The sequence below is a fragment of the Aethalodelphis obliquidens genome, unplaced genomic scaffold (assembly GCF_003676395.1).
Source record: "Aethalodelphis obliquidens isolate GAN/ISIS:26980383/991018 unplaced genomic scaffold, ASM367639v1 scaffold4, whole genome shotgun sequence".
Lineage (NCBI taxonomy): Eukaryota > Metazoa > Chordata > Mammalia > Artiodactyla > Delphinidae > Aethalodelphis > Aethalodelphis obliquidens.
Genome location: NW_020837948.1, coordinates 19,526,559 through 19,546,114, shown reverse-complemented (window position 1 = coordinate 19,546,114; position 19,556 = coordinate 19,526,559). Strand labels below are relative to the sequence as shown.

The window sequence follows — 19,556 nt, the reverse complement described above, 5'->3', positions numbered from 1 at the left end:
TTTCAGGTTTTTTCAATCTTTAGTTTTAGTATATATGTAGGAACATAGAAATGTGTATGGAAGAATACATACAAAGCAAAACTTTAACATGGGAAAAGGGAAGAAGGAGGTAATACTTTTCTAAACTCCTTTAAACCCCACTTGGTAACATGATACCCGAGATGGTTGTGTATGTGTTGGTGAAGAAAATCTGTATTTTCATACCAAGAAGGACAACGACTTTGGCAACTGCTCTGTCGAGTGAAGTGGTCTTGTGTCAGGAATATTCCTCTTTGAATTGTTGAGATATTTTTGATGCTTGATATTACTTAAGTAGAAAGGTTAAGATGTTACCCTTCAGGGTACTTGGAAAAAGTTGAACATAGATTAGTTAAATGTACCTGTCAGCGTTAGATATGTGTATGGCTTTTGCTACAGTTATTTTCAAAGCTAAATCTGTTTCGAGTTTTTTAGGACTCTTCTTCCCCTTCTGCTTACTTGGTTGTCTCCTGTATGTCTGTGGCCTATAAGTCAGGGAGCTAACACAGAGTTGCAGTGTGACATTATTTCACAAGTCTCCTTGGAACAAGAAAAATTTCTTAATGTTCTCCCACTGCAAATACAGATAGGTAATAGAAACAATTTGGTGGTACAACCCATTTCTTTCCACAGTGAAAATGCCTTACTCCTGTATGCCCTTTGTAACAGAATCTAAGCAGTGCAGTGTATCAGTCCAGGATATGTGTTTTAAAAGTTTTAAAATCTATTCCTCCCACATGTAAAACACTCCCCCAGAAAAACTCCAATGTTTTCATCCTATTACTGCATCAGGGTTAGGCATTTGAACCCCAGGGTCCTGATGTCTAAATCAGGTTCAGGTGTATATGTGGCTCCTTAAATGAGGTTCCTTAAGTACAGTACTCAGTTTAAAGATCCATGAACTAATGAGGCAAGTTATGTGCCTCCCACATGTGAAATGTAACAGTGGTGAAACAGGCGATAGCTATCTCCCATTCTAAAAGAGGAAAAGTAAGTCACATGGTAGGTCCTGGTCCAGAGGGATTCTGGAATTTAGCTGGGTACATGTCACCAGTTCCTTGAGTACTCTTGTTCCCTGCAAGTAATTCTCTACAGCTCTTGGCTCCACCTTCTGGGCTGCTTTTTTCTATCCTTAAGTTATTCTTTTTCCATAAAAGTGGCCCAGTGTTTTTAACGGAAGTTTTCTCAGCCTGTTTTCCTGGATAGAGAAGTTTGAGCATTCAAAGACCTCTTTACATTTTATACTGTCCTGTCCCCTATGCTTCAGTCTAGTAAAATTGCTTTTTAAAACGTTGTGGGGGGCTTCCCTGGTGGCGCAGTGGTTGAGAGTCTGCCTGCCGATGCAGGGGACATGGGTTCATGCCCCGGTCTGGGAAGATCCCACATGCCGCGGAGCAGCTGGGCCCGTGAGCCATGGCCGCTGAGCCTGCGCGTCGGGAGCCTGTGCTCTGCAACGGGAGAGGCCACAACAGTGAGAGGCCCACGAACCGCAAAAAAACAAACAAAAAAAAACCGTTGTGGGTTTCTTGTATATTAAATTATAATCCACTCATTAGACAAAAGCCACACCCGTATTTTATTTCTCTACCTTGGGCCCCCTGTGAGGTTGCTGTGGTGTATACCACCTTAAGATTCTTAGAAATCTTAGTGTCTCACAAAAACGGTATACATGGTGCACCCAAAAATCTTTCTGAGATCTTAACAAAAGGACTTAACCATAACCTTGGCTGTGTTTTTATTCTGAGACCATTTGCAATCCGCCACAATACTGAATACACTTTTTTAAAATCCATGTGGCCATTTTTATGTAGAGAGAGACAGATGAACAGACCCATGTACACACACAGAGAGAGGAAGCACAGGTACATGGAAATAACTAGCACATCAACTCTTTACTCTGAAGACTGATAATGAGAGGGAAAGAAGTGAGGCTATTGAAAGAGGACAGTGTGGAAGTCAGAACCCACTAGGGGAGGGTGCTGTGCTTCGAGTATTCCAGGACTAAGGTGGGAGCCTTTTTTGTTTAAAATCACGTAATGCCTTGCCAATGTGGGCTAGCATTTCATGGGTGTAAGCGCAGAAGAGAACTCTTGATAGAGGCAGGAATTTAGACCCATATGTATAGAAAAAGCCTTTCAGAGTAGAATTATGCAGCTAAGGACAAAAAAAATAGACTGTAGTATTGGGGATAGGCTCAAGTAAGATTTGAGATGGTCAAAAAGGAGAAAACAGTTCAGGTGAGGAAGAACCCACAGAGATGAAGAATCCAGTGGTGCAGTCACAGAAAAATAAGGGTTCTGGGTAGGGGCATCACTATATTTTCTATAGAGGAATGGCTTAAGGGGTGAAAACCTGGAAATACACAGAGAGCTTGGTTTCATGTAGAGGGTGGCTGATCGAATTGGCTAAGAATGTGGATGAAGTTACCTTTAATGCAGGCAACAGTTCTAGCAAACTTTCTTAGGAAGAGGTGTATTTTAGTAACATCATAGGTAAGTAATTCTGAATAAAAAAGTGAAAAATGCTCTATGATGAAGGTATAATCACTAGTGGTGTATAATAGTTAGGAGTAAGGGTTGAGGTATATGGAAGTAATAGGAAAAGATCACTGACCCCCAAATCTTGATTTTTGTTCTATCCCCAAGTTTCTAGTTTGCATGACATTGAACAATTCTCCTACCCTACCCAGTATGCACCTTGACTTCTGTTAGGAAAAATGTACTCTTTACCATACCCATATTGTTACTCTAAGAACAAGATTACATGTTATGGTAAAGCTCTGAAAAGAAATGGGACTGGGAATAGAGTTGAAGCAGTAGACAATCAGATAGTGACCTTAGAGGATGGTGAAGTTATAGCCATGTTTTGAATCAGGCATGTTCATTGATATAGTCCCATTAAAATGTAGTTAGAGCACAAAGGCCACATAGATATTTCTGTGGGCTGTGTTCAAGGTGCACATCCTTGCTTCAGTGATTTTAGTGCCAGAAAATGTTACACTATCTTTCTTCTCTCTCCATGATGCCTGGAGTGCCCTTCTGCCGGGCAAGCTTGAGTTCATCCTTTTCGACTTGGTTGGATGGAACCTCCTTTGTGAAATTCTCTCCATTCCCCCAAGGAGTGTGAGTCACTTCCATTCTCCTCCCAGAGTATTTATGCATAAATTTTTATTGTACGTTTCACAGTGCCATGTAGTTATTTCCTTACACTCAAAAAGAGGAGGCTGACACTGAGTAAGCAGAGAAGAGGCTTGAAGCAAAAGAAGAGTACAAGAGGAAGCTGGGTCAGAAGATTTTTTCAACTTTAAGCTGTCTGATGTTAGTTCCTATACCTTCGACTGGGCAGAAGTAAAAATAGAAGGTATGCACAGAGGTATTTTTGGCATGCAGCTCTCATTACAGCTCTCTCCACTTCATGTGATTTATAGGGTTTGGGGGGGTGGAGTTTGGTCTGAAAGGATTCAATTAATCCAGAGACAGCTGCAATTATTTTAAAATATAATTAGCCGTTGAATAATGGATTAGTTATTAGGAGCTTCCTAGATTCTATGTTTTTTACAACTCCGAACTGGAAGTATGCAAGTGCTAGTTTGAAAATGAAATGATCCAAGTATCTTTTGGCCCAAGTAAGATAGGAAAGGTAATTATCTTACTAATTTCTAAATATTATCACTCTGTGTAGTAAGGTGGAATCCAATATCTTTATTAGAAGAAAGACTGGTTGTTCTTTGATGACAATGATGCAAGTTGCCTGGGATTGTAGAGGCCCCTTACCAGCCCTCCTAAAGTAAGCGCTGAGGCAATGCCCACTCTGAATCATTTCAGCTATCAGCTCCTGTAGTCACTCAGGTCTAGATGGCCCTAGTAAAGAGGGTTGCGGTGAGAGAAGGTGGTAGGATTCATGGAGATTTTTAAATTTTATCATTTTAACATTTTAGCATTTTTAAATATTTTGTGGGGGAAGCATAGAAATTGAGAGGTCCAAGATAGAAAAGAAGGGATATTCAACAGAATGTGGCCCCTGTAGATAGAAGGGAGGGCTCCTTGGGGACCCAGAGAACTGGTGGATGGGTTTGCTCTGATCCACTGGGGTGAGAGAAAGGAAGTCAATGTGACTGTTGATATAGATGGCATTTTTGGTAGCTGGGGTAGGAAGTAGAGAAAATTCTCTATTGATGATCTATATATTTCCTTTGGGGCTTCCCTGGTGGCACAGTGGTTAAGAATCCGCCTGCCAATGCAAGGGACATGGGTTCGAGTGCTGGTCCGGGAAGATCCCACATGCCGCGGAGCAAGTAAGCCCGTGTGCCACAACTACTGAAGCCCACGTGCCACAACTACTGAAGCCCGTGCACCTAGAGTCCGTGCTCTGCAACAAGAGAAGTCACCGCAATAAGAAGCCCACGCACCACAACAAAGAGTAGCCCCCGCACACCGCAACTAGAGAAAGCCTGTGCACAGCAATGAAGACCCAACACAGCCATAAATTAATTAATTAATTAATTATTTTAAAAGTTCACTCTATATTTATTTGAAATAGGAGGTGAGATTATATATCAAGAGCAGGAGGGGTTAGGGGTGCAAAAGATGTCTTGAGGAAAGGGATAAAGATGGAACACACTTCTCCTTTCCATCCATGATGCAGGAGAAAATCCTCATGAATCTGCAGAGCATCAGGTTTTACACTTTTTGGTGCTTCTTAAGTAGAGCTTATGAATAATGTGGATGGCTAAAAATATTTGCCAGGTAGTAGAAGGAAAGGACAATGTAATAAAGCAATAGGAGGCACTAGCAGTGAGTGACTGAGGTATTGGCTCTTGGGGTTAGGCTGTGTAGGAAAGGAAGCCAACTGGGAGAAATGCAAGTCTGCATGAGGTAAAAAAAGAGTGTGAGGACCAAGGATGAAAGGCTGCAGTAGGGGTGTAGAATGATGGAGATAAAGATGAAAGAATCTTTTTCTATAAAGGTAGAAATATCTCTGGAGATTGCTGCTCCAGGGTGCAGCTTGAGACAAGGGAGACTGAAATGAAGCAATGGTGAAAGTTACTGGGGTTGAGGTTACAGACAAGACACCATGACATCCTGGCTGACTCTCCCAGCAGTCACACAGATGGGGCTCCTATCTCACACAGTAGAAGAAGCCATGTTTCATTAAGGTTTTGTGCTTTGTCCAAAGTATCCAGCTTACACAGAGCAGACCCATTATTAGGACTCTCAGTTCGTGGTGACAAATATCACTGCCCATGGACTTTCAGGGATCGTTTCTAATGATTTTGAGGAGTAGGGGAGGCCTGGGAGTGTACAAACCTTTTTAATCCTAAAAGGACCTGCCTTTGTTACTCCCTGCACTGCGTGGCACTACCAAAGACTGAGCCTGGCAATCCAGAAACCCCATAAAGTGACCTAGATTATTCTCTTTCCCTTAACCCTCACATCCCATTAGTCTCCAGGGCCTGTGTTAAGCCTTGAAACCATCTTCTTTCCATCCACTTAGTTTAAGCATTCAGCGTCTGTAATTATTTCCTATTACTGCCACAACAAATTAACAGCAATTTAGGGGTTTAAAACAACATACATTTATTATTTTACAGTTCTACAGGTCAGAAGTCCAGTATGGGTCTCACCAGGATAAACTCAAAGTGTCAGTAGAGCTGAGTTCCTTTCTGGAGGCTCCAAGGGAGGATCCATTTCCTTATGGTGGTAGAACTGAGATTCCCATTTTGTTGTTGTTGTTGTTGACTGAGGTCCATTCCCAGCTTCTAGAGACCACTCACCCTCCTTGGCTCCTGACCCAGGTCAAGCCCTTCTCATGCTTTGAATCTCTGACTCACTCTTCTACTTTAGGGGAAGCATATGATTAGATTAGATCCACCCAAATAATCCAGGATAATCTCCCCATCTCATTATCTTTAACCTTAATCACACCTGCCAAGTCCCTTTTGCCATGTAAGGTAACATATTCACAGGTTCTGGGGATTCTGGTGTGAACATCTTTCCTGGAGTTCTTATTCTGCCTACCACTGTATCCCAATCTGACTTATTTCAATAACTCCATAAGTCAAGTTTCCTGGCTCTGGTATTCTCTATGCTGTTTTCAGATTAACCTTTCTAGAACATTTGACATGTCTCCCATGCTTAAAATCCTTCTGACTTTCTCCAAAACAAGGGTCAAATTAATGTTCTTCAGCTCCTATTGGAAGAACGCGCTTAGATTTGGTCCTTTTCTATTGTTTTAGCTTCATTCCAATCTCCACTTCTTCCCTAACCCTTCTGAATGCTTGAAAAATGTTTACTGTGTCCTTTCTCCACCTATAGGTGCTGTGAAGCTCCCATTTCTTCTTCCAAATTGAGCTTAGACATCACCTCCTTCAGAAAAATCTTCCTGACACTCCCCTCCCCATAGCTATAACCACAGGAACAGTGTCTTAAACATCTCTGTTTAAGAGATGTTTACGTCTTCTGTATACATCTTCTGTATATTCCTATTTTGGGCATTAAACCCAAATGTGTTGTGATTTTAGTCTATTTCACCTAACAAGTGTTTACTTTCCTGTGTCCCAGCCATGCTCTGCCACTTCCTAAATGTGTAACTTTGGGTAGGGTATTTTACTTTACTATGCCTCCCTTTCCCTTTGTAAAACTTAAAGTAGCTACAGGATCTACATTTATAAGTTGTTGTGAGGATTATAAGTGACCTGCATATGTTAAGTTTTGCTAGTATTATTCATATTCCCAGCCCTCTGCACAGAACTACCATATAGTAGGTGCTTAATGGAGGACGGGTTCATCACACTCCTACGAAGGTCCAGCACCTTCGCCCTTGAGAATGGCTACCCCGGGTCAGGGCTCTTCACCAGAAGGAAGGCCCAGATTCGGTCCCATTCCAATGAATAGCCAGCCTTCGGCTCCGTGGGCAGGGGCAGTCACTGAAGTCCACGGGGGTGCCACAGACCGGTCTGGCTTCCCAGGAGCCAATGAGCCTTTTAACTTTGAGAGGGAGCCCTGCACCCCCCGCGAATTGAAACTAGGAATCGCTAGCGCGTCAGGTATCGCCAGGTAGACCTGAGGCCAGTAGAGGCTGAAACACACACACACAGCGTTAAGAGCAGGCGGGATTTAGGGGCTTATACGGAAAATGATGATGAGGATGATAACGGCAACAGATAACAGATGATAAAATTCATGCGTACTTGTTAGGTGCCAGGCATGAGCTCACTTAACCGACTCAACTCACTACGAGGTTGGTATCTCATTTTCACAGTTGAAGAAACTGAGAGACCCGAAAGGTAACGTCTTCCTTGCATATCTCCCAAGCCTGTCCTGGCTCCTCGCGCCCAAAAATCTTGCCTTGCAGCTCAAGTCCAGCTCCCAGGTAGCTGTCCAGCTCTCCTCCGCGGTCTCCGGAGCTCTGGCCACTCCTGACCCCCAACGCCAGGCCCAGTCTGCCCAGTCACGGCCGCTGGGGTTCTCCTCCCGTCCCCGCCCTGGACCGCTAGATCCTCCTCTACCTTGCCTCCCCGGCTGCTCCGCTCTTCCTCCTCCGCACGCTCCGCCCCCGACCTCCCGGCTCCTCCTCCTTGTCCGGCTCCGCCCCCAGCCTCCTAACTCCACCTTCCGCCCCGCCCCCGGCTCCTTAGCTCCTCCTCCTACCCCGCCCCTCGTTTCTTTTGCCTTGCCCCTGGCTCCTTTTCTCCCGCCGTCTCTGGCCCGCGCTTTGCTCGAGTCCGCGGGGCCCCGCGAACGTTCAAGAGTCTAGGCAGCTCCGCGCCGTCAGATCGCCCAGCTCGCCTCTTGGCGTCCCGGCGCCACCGGGCCCCCTCTTCCGAGTAAGTGCTTCCTGGGCGCGCCGGTTCCGCACACACCCTCGCAACCTTCCCCGGCTGCTGGGCTGTGGGCTGCTCCTGAGGGCGCGCGCTTTCAGCTCGCCGAGAGTCTCTGGAGTGGGTGGGAGTGGGTGTGAGTGCGTGTGAGCGAGTGTGTGTGTTTGTGCGTGTGTGTGCAGACGCGCACAGCTCCGAAAACTCCGCAGAGTTTTACTCAGTTCCTGCAGCGCAGAGACAACCTGAGACCTCCAGCTCGGGGCCCTTACCGATTTGGGCTGACCCCTTAACTTCCACCTCCTGCACTGAGCCCCATCCCTCCCTATTCCTTGCTTCCTTCTGCAGACGCGGCCCCCACTACGTGTCACGCCCTCCTGGTAACAGCTCCTGCTGTCGAAAGGACTGGCCCGGTTATCAGGATGCCCCAGATTGCAGACCGAGATGCTAGCCTGAGATTGTAATCCAACCCTGCATTGTAAAATGGGCAGGGACTAGAGTTTTGCCTTGAGATCGTTCGGTGGAGACTTCCTTTGAGGAAGAAAGTTTGTGTGTGTGTTTGTGTGTCCGCCCGTGTCTTTGCGCGCCCTCTCGACTCTCAGCCTTCAAAACCTGATGCAAGAACACTTGATGAGCGCCCTCGGACCCAGGGCGGCTGATAGGCATGTTCAAGACCACTCTGACCAACCGGGCTTGGGCGCCTAAAAGATGTTTATTGATTCAGTGACACCCTATTGCTAAAGCCAACTGATAAAACACAGCCCTAGGTAGGAAGAGCAGTACCCTGAGAGAATCATGGGAGGAGGGAGACAGTAGTTGAGTGTTCAGTGTTGAAACAAAGAAATCCTGGAGTTACTTAAGACTGATAATTCCATCCTTGCATAAATTATTTTTATTGGGGGTCAATACTATCTCAATGTAGGGTGTATTTCTGCCCTAAAAAGCAGATTTAATTGATAGCAGTACAGTACTTTAATCCATCAATAAAATGATTCCCTGGTTGCTGAGGTCCCATCCAATTATGATAGTCCCTGAATTCTTCTGTATCTCAGTTTATTCTTGCTATCTTCTTGCTGTGAAAGTAGAGATACCCATAAAATTTCCCCACCTTCATGATAAGAATTCATTTAGGAGATGCTGGTAGGGAAATGACCTGTTGAGTAGAAATTATTCATTGAGGCATAAGGAAAACAAAACTATGTGGTTAAAGGAAATAACCAGAACAGAGCAGGCTCTAAGTTGCCATTGTGAAAGTTAGAGCTGATATGAAAGTTAGAGCTGATAAATCACTTTAAGTGCCGCTTATCACAGCAGATATTTTTATCCTGGTTTGAATCTTGTGTTACACAAAAGTGTTTCCACAGTGTTTTAACTAAGGAAACATTATGCTTTGAAATGTAAACATATGACTCCATCTGTCTTTAAGGAAAGAAATAATTATCACACTTAATTAAACACCTGGAAACATTTATTGCCACCTTCTAATTAGATCTGTCATGGGGAGTTGTCAGCAAGTTATTGTTAATATTCTAGCCAGTAACACAATTGGCTTTTTCGTAGATTTTTGGGGCGGGGGATGCCAGTTCCCCTTCATATACATTACTTGTCTCTGCCACTTCTTGCTCAGCTTTTGAGTTTTTAACCTGTAATTTGAGTAAATAAAGTTTAGGGAAGTGGACTACCATTTACCTCCCTGTAAAATATGAATACCTTAGGTATTGAATGTTTGGTGTTAAGGTCTTTGCATTAACAGATATAGGTCTTCTAAGCCATTATATCCATCTAGATTATCTGCTAATTTAAGAATCATTAATAAATTATTGAATATAAGAAAGTTCCCGCCAAATTGTAGTGCTCCTGCACAGATGCTCCTTTAAATTTTTTTTCTTTAAGAGAGACTTGAATCTGTAGTGCCTTTTGTTCTAATGTGTTTAAATTCAATGAGGAAAGGGATGGCATGAGCTGGAAAATCTGCTTATCTTTGTTGCCTCTTAATTTTCTGTTTCTGACTATATTGCTGGATATAGTCTTCATCTGTGTTGTGAGTGTTGCAGACAGGCTGTTCTGGGAGTCCAGCAGAATGGCAGAAACTGAGGGTGAGCATGCACACTGCAAGGGCCAGGAACAGAGTATTTTATGAGGACTGTTCTCTGCAATTTTTTATTCTGTTGAAATTGGAGGAAAGGGTGTGTGGAGAGAAATGATTGCATCCAAACAGTACTCATTAGGAAATGCAGTTTGGGGGAGGAGGGGATTTCTAGGTGGTTTACGACTTGGGGAACTTCAGGTAGCTGATCCTTGAAGCTGAGGCTGCCACAGTGCCAGGCACTCGCGAGACCTCATAGTTAATTGATTCAAATTAATCCTTGTCTACTTGGATCAGCCCCTTGGAATGAACACATTTCCTTCTTGGAGATTTCTTTCGTCCTCAATCAGAATTGAGCTTTGCTTCCACACCATGCAGAAGAGTCCATTCTCCACCCCCTCCATCCTTGCCTGGTACAAATTGAGGGCTTGACCATGGGATGACCTCCAGGAGGCAGAGGAGGGTGGGTGATAACAAATAAAGGCCACCTGTTTTCTCACGGAGGGAGAAGGGAGCGGTAGCACAACCCCAGTACCATGGGCACTGACTCGGGCACTGGGGACACGCACAGGGGCCCACCCGGACAAAAATGGGACAGTTTTCCTAAGTTTGGCATTCACAGAGATAATCAGCTCTGCTGCAGAGTTTAAGAGAAGGCACCGTGTGGTGCCAGATAAACTTTTATCACCTCAACTCTCCTCACGCTGCCCACATCCTGCATTTAATACCAAATGCACAGAGTAAGCATTCAACAAACACCGAAAAGGAGCTTTTAACACCCCAACCTTCATGTTTCCCTGTGAGAAGCAGTTTACTTCCTGCTCCCCCATCTCTGGTTTTGATGACTTTGGCCCTGGGGTCTGAGCCAACTGCAGTTTCTAGACTTTTGTACCTCAGTGGGGCTTCCCAGTAGCTAAAAACAGATGGTTCATTGAGGGTAAAAAAAAAAAATCAGTGAACCTTGTTGCAAAATGTAAACGAGGTCAAGTAGTAACCAGCGAACGTCAGTTCGCATTCTATATTTTGGCCTTAAGAAAAGGAAGTGAGCTACAGTAGGAGGTAGATAATTCTAGAATGTGAGAGGCACCATTTGGCCCATGAGTCTTAGACTACAACAGTGGCCGTTATACAAGTTTGGAGGCGCATCCCCTCTGTCCAGCTTTCAGGGGCACCATTCATTCACGCAGCGGGCATTTATTGAGCTCCTACTGTGTACGTGGCACTGTGCAGCCCTCTCATGTTTGCACCAAGGCCTGGGATCCAAGAGGACCAGTGACTTGCATGAAAATGTTTGCTGGTAAGAACGAGTCCCTGAAGATAAATTGATAATGGCAAAGATGGGTTCAGAATTCTTCTGAGTTTCACAAAGGAAAGTAAAGGCAATTCCTTAGAACAGTAGATGAACCATTTTCAAAATATTTTTTATTTCTCAATAATAAGAAGTTGAAATAAGCATCTTTCATCTGACGTCTGTTTCAAATCACCAGTGGTATAACTGCAATAAACGTGATTCCATAAGATTTGGTTTTCTTGGCCTTGCATGTCAAGCATGGAAGTTACCTGAGAAATTTGTTTTAAAATGTCACATGCTCCAAAATAATCAAATAACATCCACCCATCCTTTTAGGGATAGGTTGCTTTTTCTCTAGAAGAAAGTGTTTATGGTTCAGAACCAAGGTAGCAAAGATGCAGAGCCAGCTGCAAAGCTGGATGGGCGTCAGCAAGTTTGTTTTCCCAGGATTGTGGAGGTTTTTTTGGCCGCCCATGCGGCTTGTGGGATCTTAGTTCCCCAACCAGGGATGGAACCCGGGCCCTCCGCCGTGAAAGCTCAGAGTCCTAACCACTGGACTGCCAGGGAATTCCCGGATTGTGCTTTTTTATATAGAACAAGAGGGGTGATTGACCAACATGATGATATTTCACTCAGGGTGACCAGGGGCTAGGCATGCAGCCACCTTCCCCACCAAAAAGAAACAAAAAATGGCTGGGAGGTCACAGGAATGGGCCTCCCCTGGAACAACCCAAGCTGACTTATAAGCACATTGGGGTTTGTTTCTTTAATAACAGAGAATGGAATTAAGTCCAAAATTCCACTTGTCGTCATTTCCTTAAACATTGGGAATGAAGATGACTTTTAGTTTAGTCAAAAAGTGGTTGGGTCACGTGACACTGTTGGAATCAGCTGTTCATGTCTCAGCCACCACTAGCTGTGTGACTTGGGATAAGCTACTTCAGCTCTCTGAGCCTATTGCTTTACCTAAAACGTGGGGATGGTATTTCTATCATAGGATTGTTGTGTGGATTAAGGCAGGATGTTCCTCTCCTGGTGTCCAATGTGCAGAAGCAAGTGGTCTACTTTGTTGGATTGGCCACATTGCTCTCATTTCAAGACGATGGTGTTTGTACTGGGCCATAGTGGAGCAGAGAGGGAGAGTGGTGACTGTTACCACATGTGCTTTTAGCATGAACTTTCCTTTTTTTGCCTCTGACGAAGCCAGAGAAGCCCAGAGAAGGGGGTGCATGTAGCGCAATTTCAGTTATTCCCAGCTGCAGGGTCATGTGATTATATAGGGAACTCTTGCTGCTGCTGCCGCTGCTGCAGCTGCTAAAGAGAATGAGCCAGAGCAGGGCATCTGGGTTTTACGTGTCTGAGCAGAAGAGCCATGGCATCCAGTAAACCCTCCCTATGCATGAGAGACACTTTTAAAAGGCCCGTTACAGTTCATTTGTGAGCAGTGGGTTGGCCTTTAGCCTATGGAGGCCCTTATTTAAAACAGGTAATGGATATGAAACCAGGTTTTCCAAGCCAGACAGGAAGCTATGTCTCAGCTGCCCTTGGTGTTGCAAAGGGACTCGGGCTGGCATGTCTTCAAGAGAAGTTGTGAGAGTTCCGAGGGGCAGAGGGCAGGGACATTATCTTCAAGGTTGTCCACTGGGGCAAGCTCTTCTGGGAACACAGCACTCTGCAGGGCACACAGGACACTCATGAATATTTGAAAGGAGCCAAAAAGGAAGAACCAGCCCACCTGGCCAATACCCTCTCTAAGCCTGGCTCTTATTCCTTCAAGCCAAATTCATTTAGTTCAAGCCTTCTCCACTCACAGCTGTTATTTTATTTATTTCAAAAAATGAGTTCCTTATGACTGTCAACCAGTGGGACTCAACCAGTCCTGGTGGAGTCCCACTGTCCTCATCCTTTCCCATCTCGGCCTCTTGAGTTGTGCTCAGGCTCTCATATACATGTAGATGCAACATATTCTACGGAACATGTTGGAGTAGGGAGTTCTACGGAAATGCCACCGTCTTCTGAGAAAAACTGCAGGTACAAATGTTGGCCAGAGGTTGCAAAGTTCAAAACAATCTTTGATGACTCAGACCTTTAAGAAAGAAGTCCAATACCTGATTCCACCCCTCTGTGATTGGGAAACAACTCCCTTTTTCTCCCTTTCTTCTCTCTTGAAAAAGATGAGGTAGTTTTCTGGGAAGTGGCTGGTGTTTGATTCAATACTATCACCGCCCTGGAAGGGCAGAGCAGTCTAGACTTAATGATGGAATTCTTTCTGCCTTGGTGCAGGGATAGGCCCCCCGGTGACTCACAGAGTGTACCTGGGAGAGGTGGTGAGCTCAGCCCTCCCTCCCCGAGCATCCGGTGATGGTCTCTGTGTTGCACATACTTAGCCATTTTGCTCCTTTGCTTTTATGGCCTGGAACACCTGAAGGTTCCTGAAAGAACAGCCACTCTTTTTGCCAAGGAGAGAGACTGTGTCGACAAGGAGCCTCCCGGGTTCCTGCCCTGTGGTTTGAGAATGCAATTATCTGGGCAGCCACAGAGGTGATCTCCCAAATGAAATTTTGAACTTGTCCAACGTGCTATATTTTAGGGCTCATCTGGGGCCATAGTTCCACCTACTGTGGCATCACCAAGGCCGGGCCAGGGAATCTGCCTTTCTAACAATTCTCTCCCCGCCCCCCCATGCCCACCCCTGGTGACTGATGCACAGCGAACTGAAAACCCCTAGCCTGGGAGATCGGTTGTAATGTCTCGTTCTGTAAAGATTATTCAGGCAGTATCTGTAGGTGTCTCCCCACCTCCTTTTTTTTTTGGCAGTGGAAAAGTGCAAACCTCTTGAAAGTACAGAGTGACTTTAAAGTTTAAAGAAGATTAACATGAACGTGCACAAAATGAACACCTGTGTACCCATCCTAGGAAATAACAAAGTGGTTTTTCAAGTAGGTCCTCACTGGGTTAAAAATTGTTGACCAACAACCAGGTCAAGAACAAAAAATAACAACCAAAACCAGTAGTGGCATCCCACAAATGGATCCAGGAATTGAAAGCCACGAAGCAGAGACACCAGGGAGTCTGCTCAGTGTTCATTTGTTCACAATCTAGATTTCGAATCACTGGCAATGCTGACCTCATCCTTTAGTGTGCTGCTGACTTGAGGACACCTCACGCTTTGTAGATCACTGACATGGGATGGGCGCCCTTTTTCTAGGAGTGACACCTGTTGGGAGGAGCCCCAGGCCCAAGACTCTTGAGTTGCCAAGTAGCCTGTTTTCCCTTCCCTGGGTCTACTCCCCTGTCCTGAGGTCCTGGCACCTCCAGGAAGCTATCCTGTTCTGAGAGTGCCGTGCCCCTCTCATGTTGAAATGGTGGGTGATGGGAAAATGGACAATAGACTGCTGAAGCTGTCTTGCTGTAACTTCCTCCCCCTCTCCCTTCTCCCCCTTTGTCCTCTACTTCCTCTTCCTTCTCTTCTTCCTCCTCCTTCTTTTGCTTTTTTTTTTTTTGCATTTTGAGTTGTGTAAGTACTTGAGACTTTCTTCCCTACTTCTGAATTCTCGTCAGTTTTCAATTTCTCATTCTAATAGGGGCCTTGAAAATTATTTAATAATGGTCTGCTACTGATGCTACATAGTCCTAATTTTAGTAGAACCACTATTTTTTCCCTCTAGGTTGAAATATTTGACCAGGGACCCACAAGTATAAAAATGGACTGATCTGAGTCTTGCCTCAGCCTTCCTCTCTAGCCAGCAATCCTCCAGGTTTGCTGCTCCCGAGTCCAGCGCACAAGGGGCCTTCTAGCCTCACAATTTGGGAAAAGGGGCAGGTGGAAGAGGTTGGGAAGTGACTTGCAGAGACAAACCACAGGCCAGAGAATGAATCACCACAGTCTTCCTGGTGCATACCTGGTCTGAGTTCCCTACAAGCATGTCCACCCCAAATTTTACCCTTCAGTCTGTCTTTTCTGTTTCCTTTCTTGGTTGCCCTAGTATTTGTATATTCATGATAACAGATAGTATACCAGATCACTGTAACAGTTTGCTAGGGCTGCCATAACAACATTCTACAGACTGGGTGGCTTAAACAATAGAAATCTATTTCTCACAGTTCTGGAGGCTGGAAGGCCAAGATCAAGGTGTTGACTGGTGTGGTTTCTCCTGAGGCTTCTCTCCTAGGTTTGCAGATGGTCACCTTCTCATTGTTTCCTCACATAGTCTTTTCTCTGTGTGCATGCATCTGTGGTATCTCTCTCACTTTCTTTTTATGAGGACAGCAGTCATATTAGATTAGGACCCCACCCTTTTGACCTCATTTAACTTTAATTATCTTTCAAAAGGCCCTATCTCTAGTCACACTGGGGATTAGGGCTTCAGCCTAAGATTTTGAGGGGGAGGGGGCAGAATTCTATCTACAACAATCTCTTTTGTAAAGGTATTACGGGGAATTCCCTGGCAGTGCAGTAGTAGGACTGGGCACTTTCACTGTGGTGGCCTGATTCAGGAACTAAGGTTCCAAAAGCCGAGCAGCACGGTCATAAAAAAGGGCAGGAGTGTTACAAATAATACCCTTTGTGTTATTATCATATGGTTTACGTCTACATATATAATCTTCAGAAATCATGGTTATTATTTTTTACTTTAAACAATGATCTTTTGAAGAAATTAGAACATGAGAAAAAGTTTTTTATATTTATCCACTTACTTGAGGCTCTTCATTCTTTAGTGTAGATCCGTTTCCATCAGGTATTTTTTAATCCTTCAGCCTGAAGAACTTCCTTTAATATTACTTGTAGCCCAGAGCTGCTGGCAACAAATTCTCTCAGCCTCCTTTGTACATGTGCCCCTCATGTCTGTGTGTCCAAATCTCTTCTTATAAGGGTACCAGTCAGATTGCGTTAGGGCACACCAGAAGAACCTCACTGTAGTTGAATCACCTTTTTAAAGACCCTATCTCCAAGTACAGTCCCATTTTGAGTTACTGGAGGTGAGGACTCCAACATATGAATTCTCTTAGTGGTGGGGGGGGGACACAATTCAGCCCATAACAGTTAGGATGCTTTAGGCTGCAAGTAAGAGAATGCCCAGCTACCAGTGGTTTGAACAGTAAAGACATTAAATTATCTTACGTGAAGGGAGTCTGGGGTTGATCCAATCCAGAGTTGAATCAGTGCCTCAAACAGCATCATCAGGGACCAGGTTCTTTCCATCCTTCTCTTCTCCCATCCTTAATATGTTACCTTTTTTTTTTCTGCAGACTTGCCGCCTCATAGACAGAAAATAGTTTCTTCTGCGGTGGGTATCACAGGCTTCTCCAAACTCATTCAAAGACAGGAGGAGCTTGTGGATGTGGGGAGAGGGGTGGGCAGAGAGAGCAGCAATAAATCTGTTCTCTTGTAATGTCCATCTCTTTTTGTTTTTTTAACATCTTTATTGGAGTATAAATGCTTTACAATGATGTGTTAGTTTCTGCTTTATAACGAAGTGAATCAGCTATACATATACATATATCCCCATATCTCCTCCCTCTTGCATCTCCCTCCCATCCTCCCTATCCCACCCCTCTAGGTGGTCACAAAGCACCGAGCTGATCTCCCTGTGCTATGCGGCTGCTTCCCACTAGCTATCTGTTTTACATTAGGTAGTGTATACATTTCCATGCCACTCTCACTTTGTCCCAGCTTACCCTTCCCCCTCCCTGTCCATCTCTTTTCATCAGAGGATAAATCTTTCCTGAAGCCTCCTCAGGCCTCACTGACCACAACTGAGTCACAGCTGCAAGGGAAGCTGTGAAAATAAGTAATGGACATTAAGGGAAAACTTCTACTTTGGGAGGTTGGCTGTACCAATGGGAACAAGGGAAAGAGACATGATTATTGGGCAGATAAATAATATCTGCACCAGCCCCAGGCTCCCATGCTCTAGAAGCTGTCTAGCTGAGCCATCACTATTACTGATAATAATCATCTCAGGTTTTATTGGAATTAAAATTATCTACCCATGATGAGTAGTTGGGAGAAAAAGATGTGGAAGGTGTTAATCACATATATGAACTTAATTACTACTAGTAGTGACTTTTTAATGTTGTGGGTTTCTAAAAATAGCAGTATTTACTTTGGAGACAGCATGCTGCATTGAAACCCAGAAGATGTTCATCAAATAGAGAGTTCTTTATCTTTATGGAAATGTTTACACCCCCAGTAACAGTAATCATGACAAACACTTTTTGAGTACTTATGATGGGCCGGGCACTGTGCTAAATGCTTTATACACATTATTAAATTCATCTTCCTAACAGATCTGTGAGAAAGGTATTGTTGTTAATCTGCATTTGCAGATGAGGAACTGAGGCTTGGGGAGGTCAAATAACCTGCCATAGATTCCTGGCTGAGCTGGGAGTCACACCCGGGCAGTTCAGCTTCATCCCATACCTGTGCTTTGAACTGCTACAGGATATTACCCCTCAACAAAACTGCTAAAAACTCCTTCATTTTCTGTAAGCTCTCAAAAGCTGTTATCTTTCCAACCAGTCAGAGTCTACCTCATAGTTTATGTCTCATTTTATTGTTCATATTTTAAGATTGAGATATAATTGACATTCTGGTGTTTTTAGTAGTAGAAAGAAGAACCTTGAGAGTGTGCCCAGCTGACACTGACTCACCTGGTGACCTTCAACAAGCCACCACAGTCTCCTCTGAGAAGTTCAGATTAAGACTGAGTCTGCGGGGCCATATCCAGGCACTTAGGGTCTGTTGTTCACAGACCGTTGCCCTCTGCAGATTGTACTAAAAGTCCTATGTTTATTTCAGATGTGATTCACAAATGTATTTCAAAGTAAGGATGTGGAAGTTCAAGATGAATGGAGCTGTACTTCCCAAATTGAGAAGATAACATTTATATCCTTTTTCATACTGGGAAGAAGTTGGACAACTTTAATAACCCAGAGGAATGTGTCTTTCATTATTGGCTTGTACAGAAGAGTGCCAATCTGAGTGATGGCAAATTTGTCCTCAGGTTGTAGAATCTTGTGTGAGGCAAATTTAGTAAAAGCTGGGAAAACTTCCTGATGGTCATTGTGCAGAGACTGCACCCTGCAGAATGCTTGGGCAGCTGAGAATTGGCTTTAGCAGAAGCAGGGCTAGGTGTGCTTCTCATCTGGTGACTCTAATAACAGGGACGCAGTGGAGACGCTGTTCCAAAATGCAGTGCAGACATTGGGAGCCTGTGTTTCTTCTCTTAGTCCTGAATTCATGTTGCTAAAGTTGTAATAACATCTTGTGTGTGGTAGTTTTTTGCGGTACGCAGGCCTTTCACTGTTGTGGCCTGTCCCGTTGCGGAGCACAGGCTCCGGACGTGCAGGCTCAGCGGCCATGGCTCACGGGCCCAGCCGCTCCGCGGCATGTGGGATCCTCCCGGACCGGGGCACGAACCCGTGTCCCCTGCATCGGCAGGCGGACTCTCAACCACTGGGCCACCAGGGAAGCTCCTGTTCATTTGTTTTTTAATCGACTATTGCTAATAACGAGTCTGGAGCTGAGTATGGGAGTAAGGGGTGTAAGGTTCTTCTCTAATTCTGGGAACTCAAAGCTGCCCTAGGTTGGTATGCTGAATGCTACAACTCTGAGTCAAGTGATTAATCTTATGTCTGTGAGAAATCAACACCCAACAGCTCTTTGCAATTCCAGTTAGGCATCCTAGAGGTCATTTTGAATTAAGAACACCTTTGAGATATTTTGGAGTACATGATTTGCTATAAGCTTTAAAAAATGATTTGAAGTGTTATAAGGCAAATTTTCATTAAAACAGTACAGATGAAATCATTTACTGTCACCATGAGCAGTTCATTGAAACAGAAGTCCTTCATAAGATACTGGCTCCCAGCTGATTGGCTGCTTGGCCCCTTCCCCTCCTCTATTGCCTTGCTGGGTTTTCCATCAGTTGGCTCTTATTGTGCTGACTCGCCTAGATTCCTTTTTTTTTTTTTAACTTAGTGACATTTTTTAAATTTAATAATTGAAAATCCATTCAATGTTTCTGGTCAGAAAAGTCCACATTGTAAAGACTGCAATTAAAATTGTGGTTCCATGCAATTCACATGAAGACTTTAATTGGATTTTTAATTTGAAAACTAGCAGATACTATTTTAAAGCACATCTGGAAACACATATTCTTTTTTTTTTTTAACATCTTTATTGGAGTATAATTGCTTTACAATGGTGTGTTAGTTTCTGCTTTATAACAAAGTGAATCAGTTATACATACACATATGTTCCCATATCTCTTCCCTCTTGCGTCTCCCTCCCTCCCACCCTCCCTATCCCACCCCTCTAGGTGGTCACAAAGCACCGAGCT

At 44.3% G+C, this 19,556-nt stretch overlaps 1 protein-coding gene and 1 long non-coding RNA gene across 2 annotated transcripts in view; one reads left to right on the top strand and one right to left on the bottom strand.

Annotated features, from left to right (window-relative positions):
* Positions 1-5,838: 5,838 nt before the first annotated feature.
* On the bottom strand, positions 5,839-7,504 carry LOC113616315 (uncharacterized). Its single transcript, XR_003431263.1, has 2 exons — positions 7,208-7,504; positions 5,839-7,095 (listed from the first exon to the last, which is right to left on the bottom strand). It is a non-coding gene; the product is annotated as an uncharacterized LOC113616315 (long non-coding RNA).
* Positions 7,505-7,730: 226 nt separating this feature from the next.
* The window catches only part of TNFAIP8 (TNF alpha induced protein 8), a 122,650-nt gene continuing 110,824 nt past the window's right edge, over positions 7,731-19,556 (top strand). The window contains exon 1 of the mRNA XM_027099608.1: positions 7,731-7,843. Within this exon, the coding sequence (XP_026955409.1) occupies position 7,843 (1 nt within the window). The 5' untranslated portion in view covers positions 7,731-7,842. The remainder of the gene's footprint in view (positions 7,844-19,556) is intronic.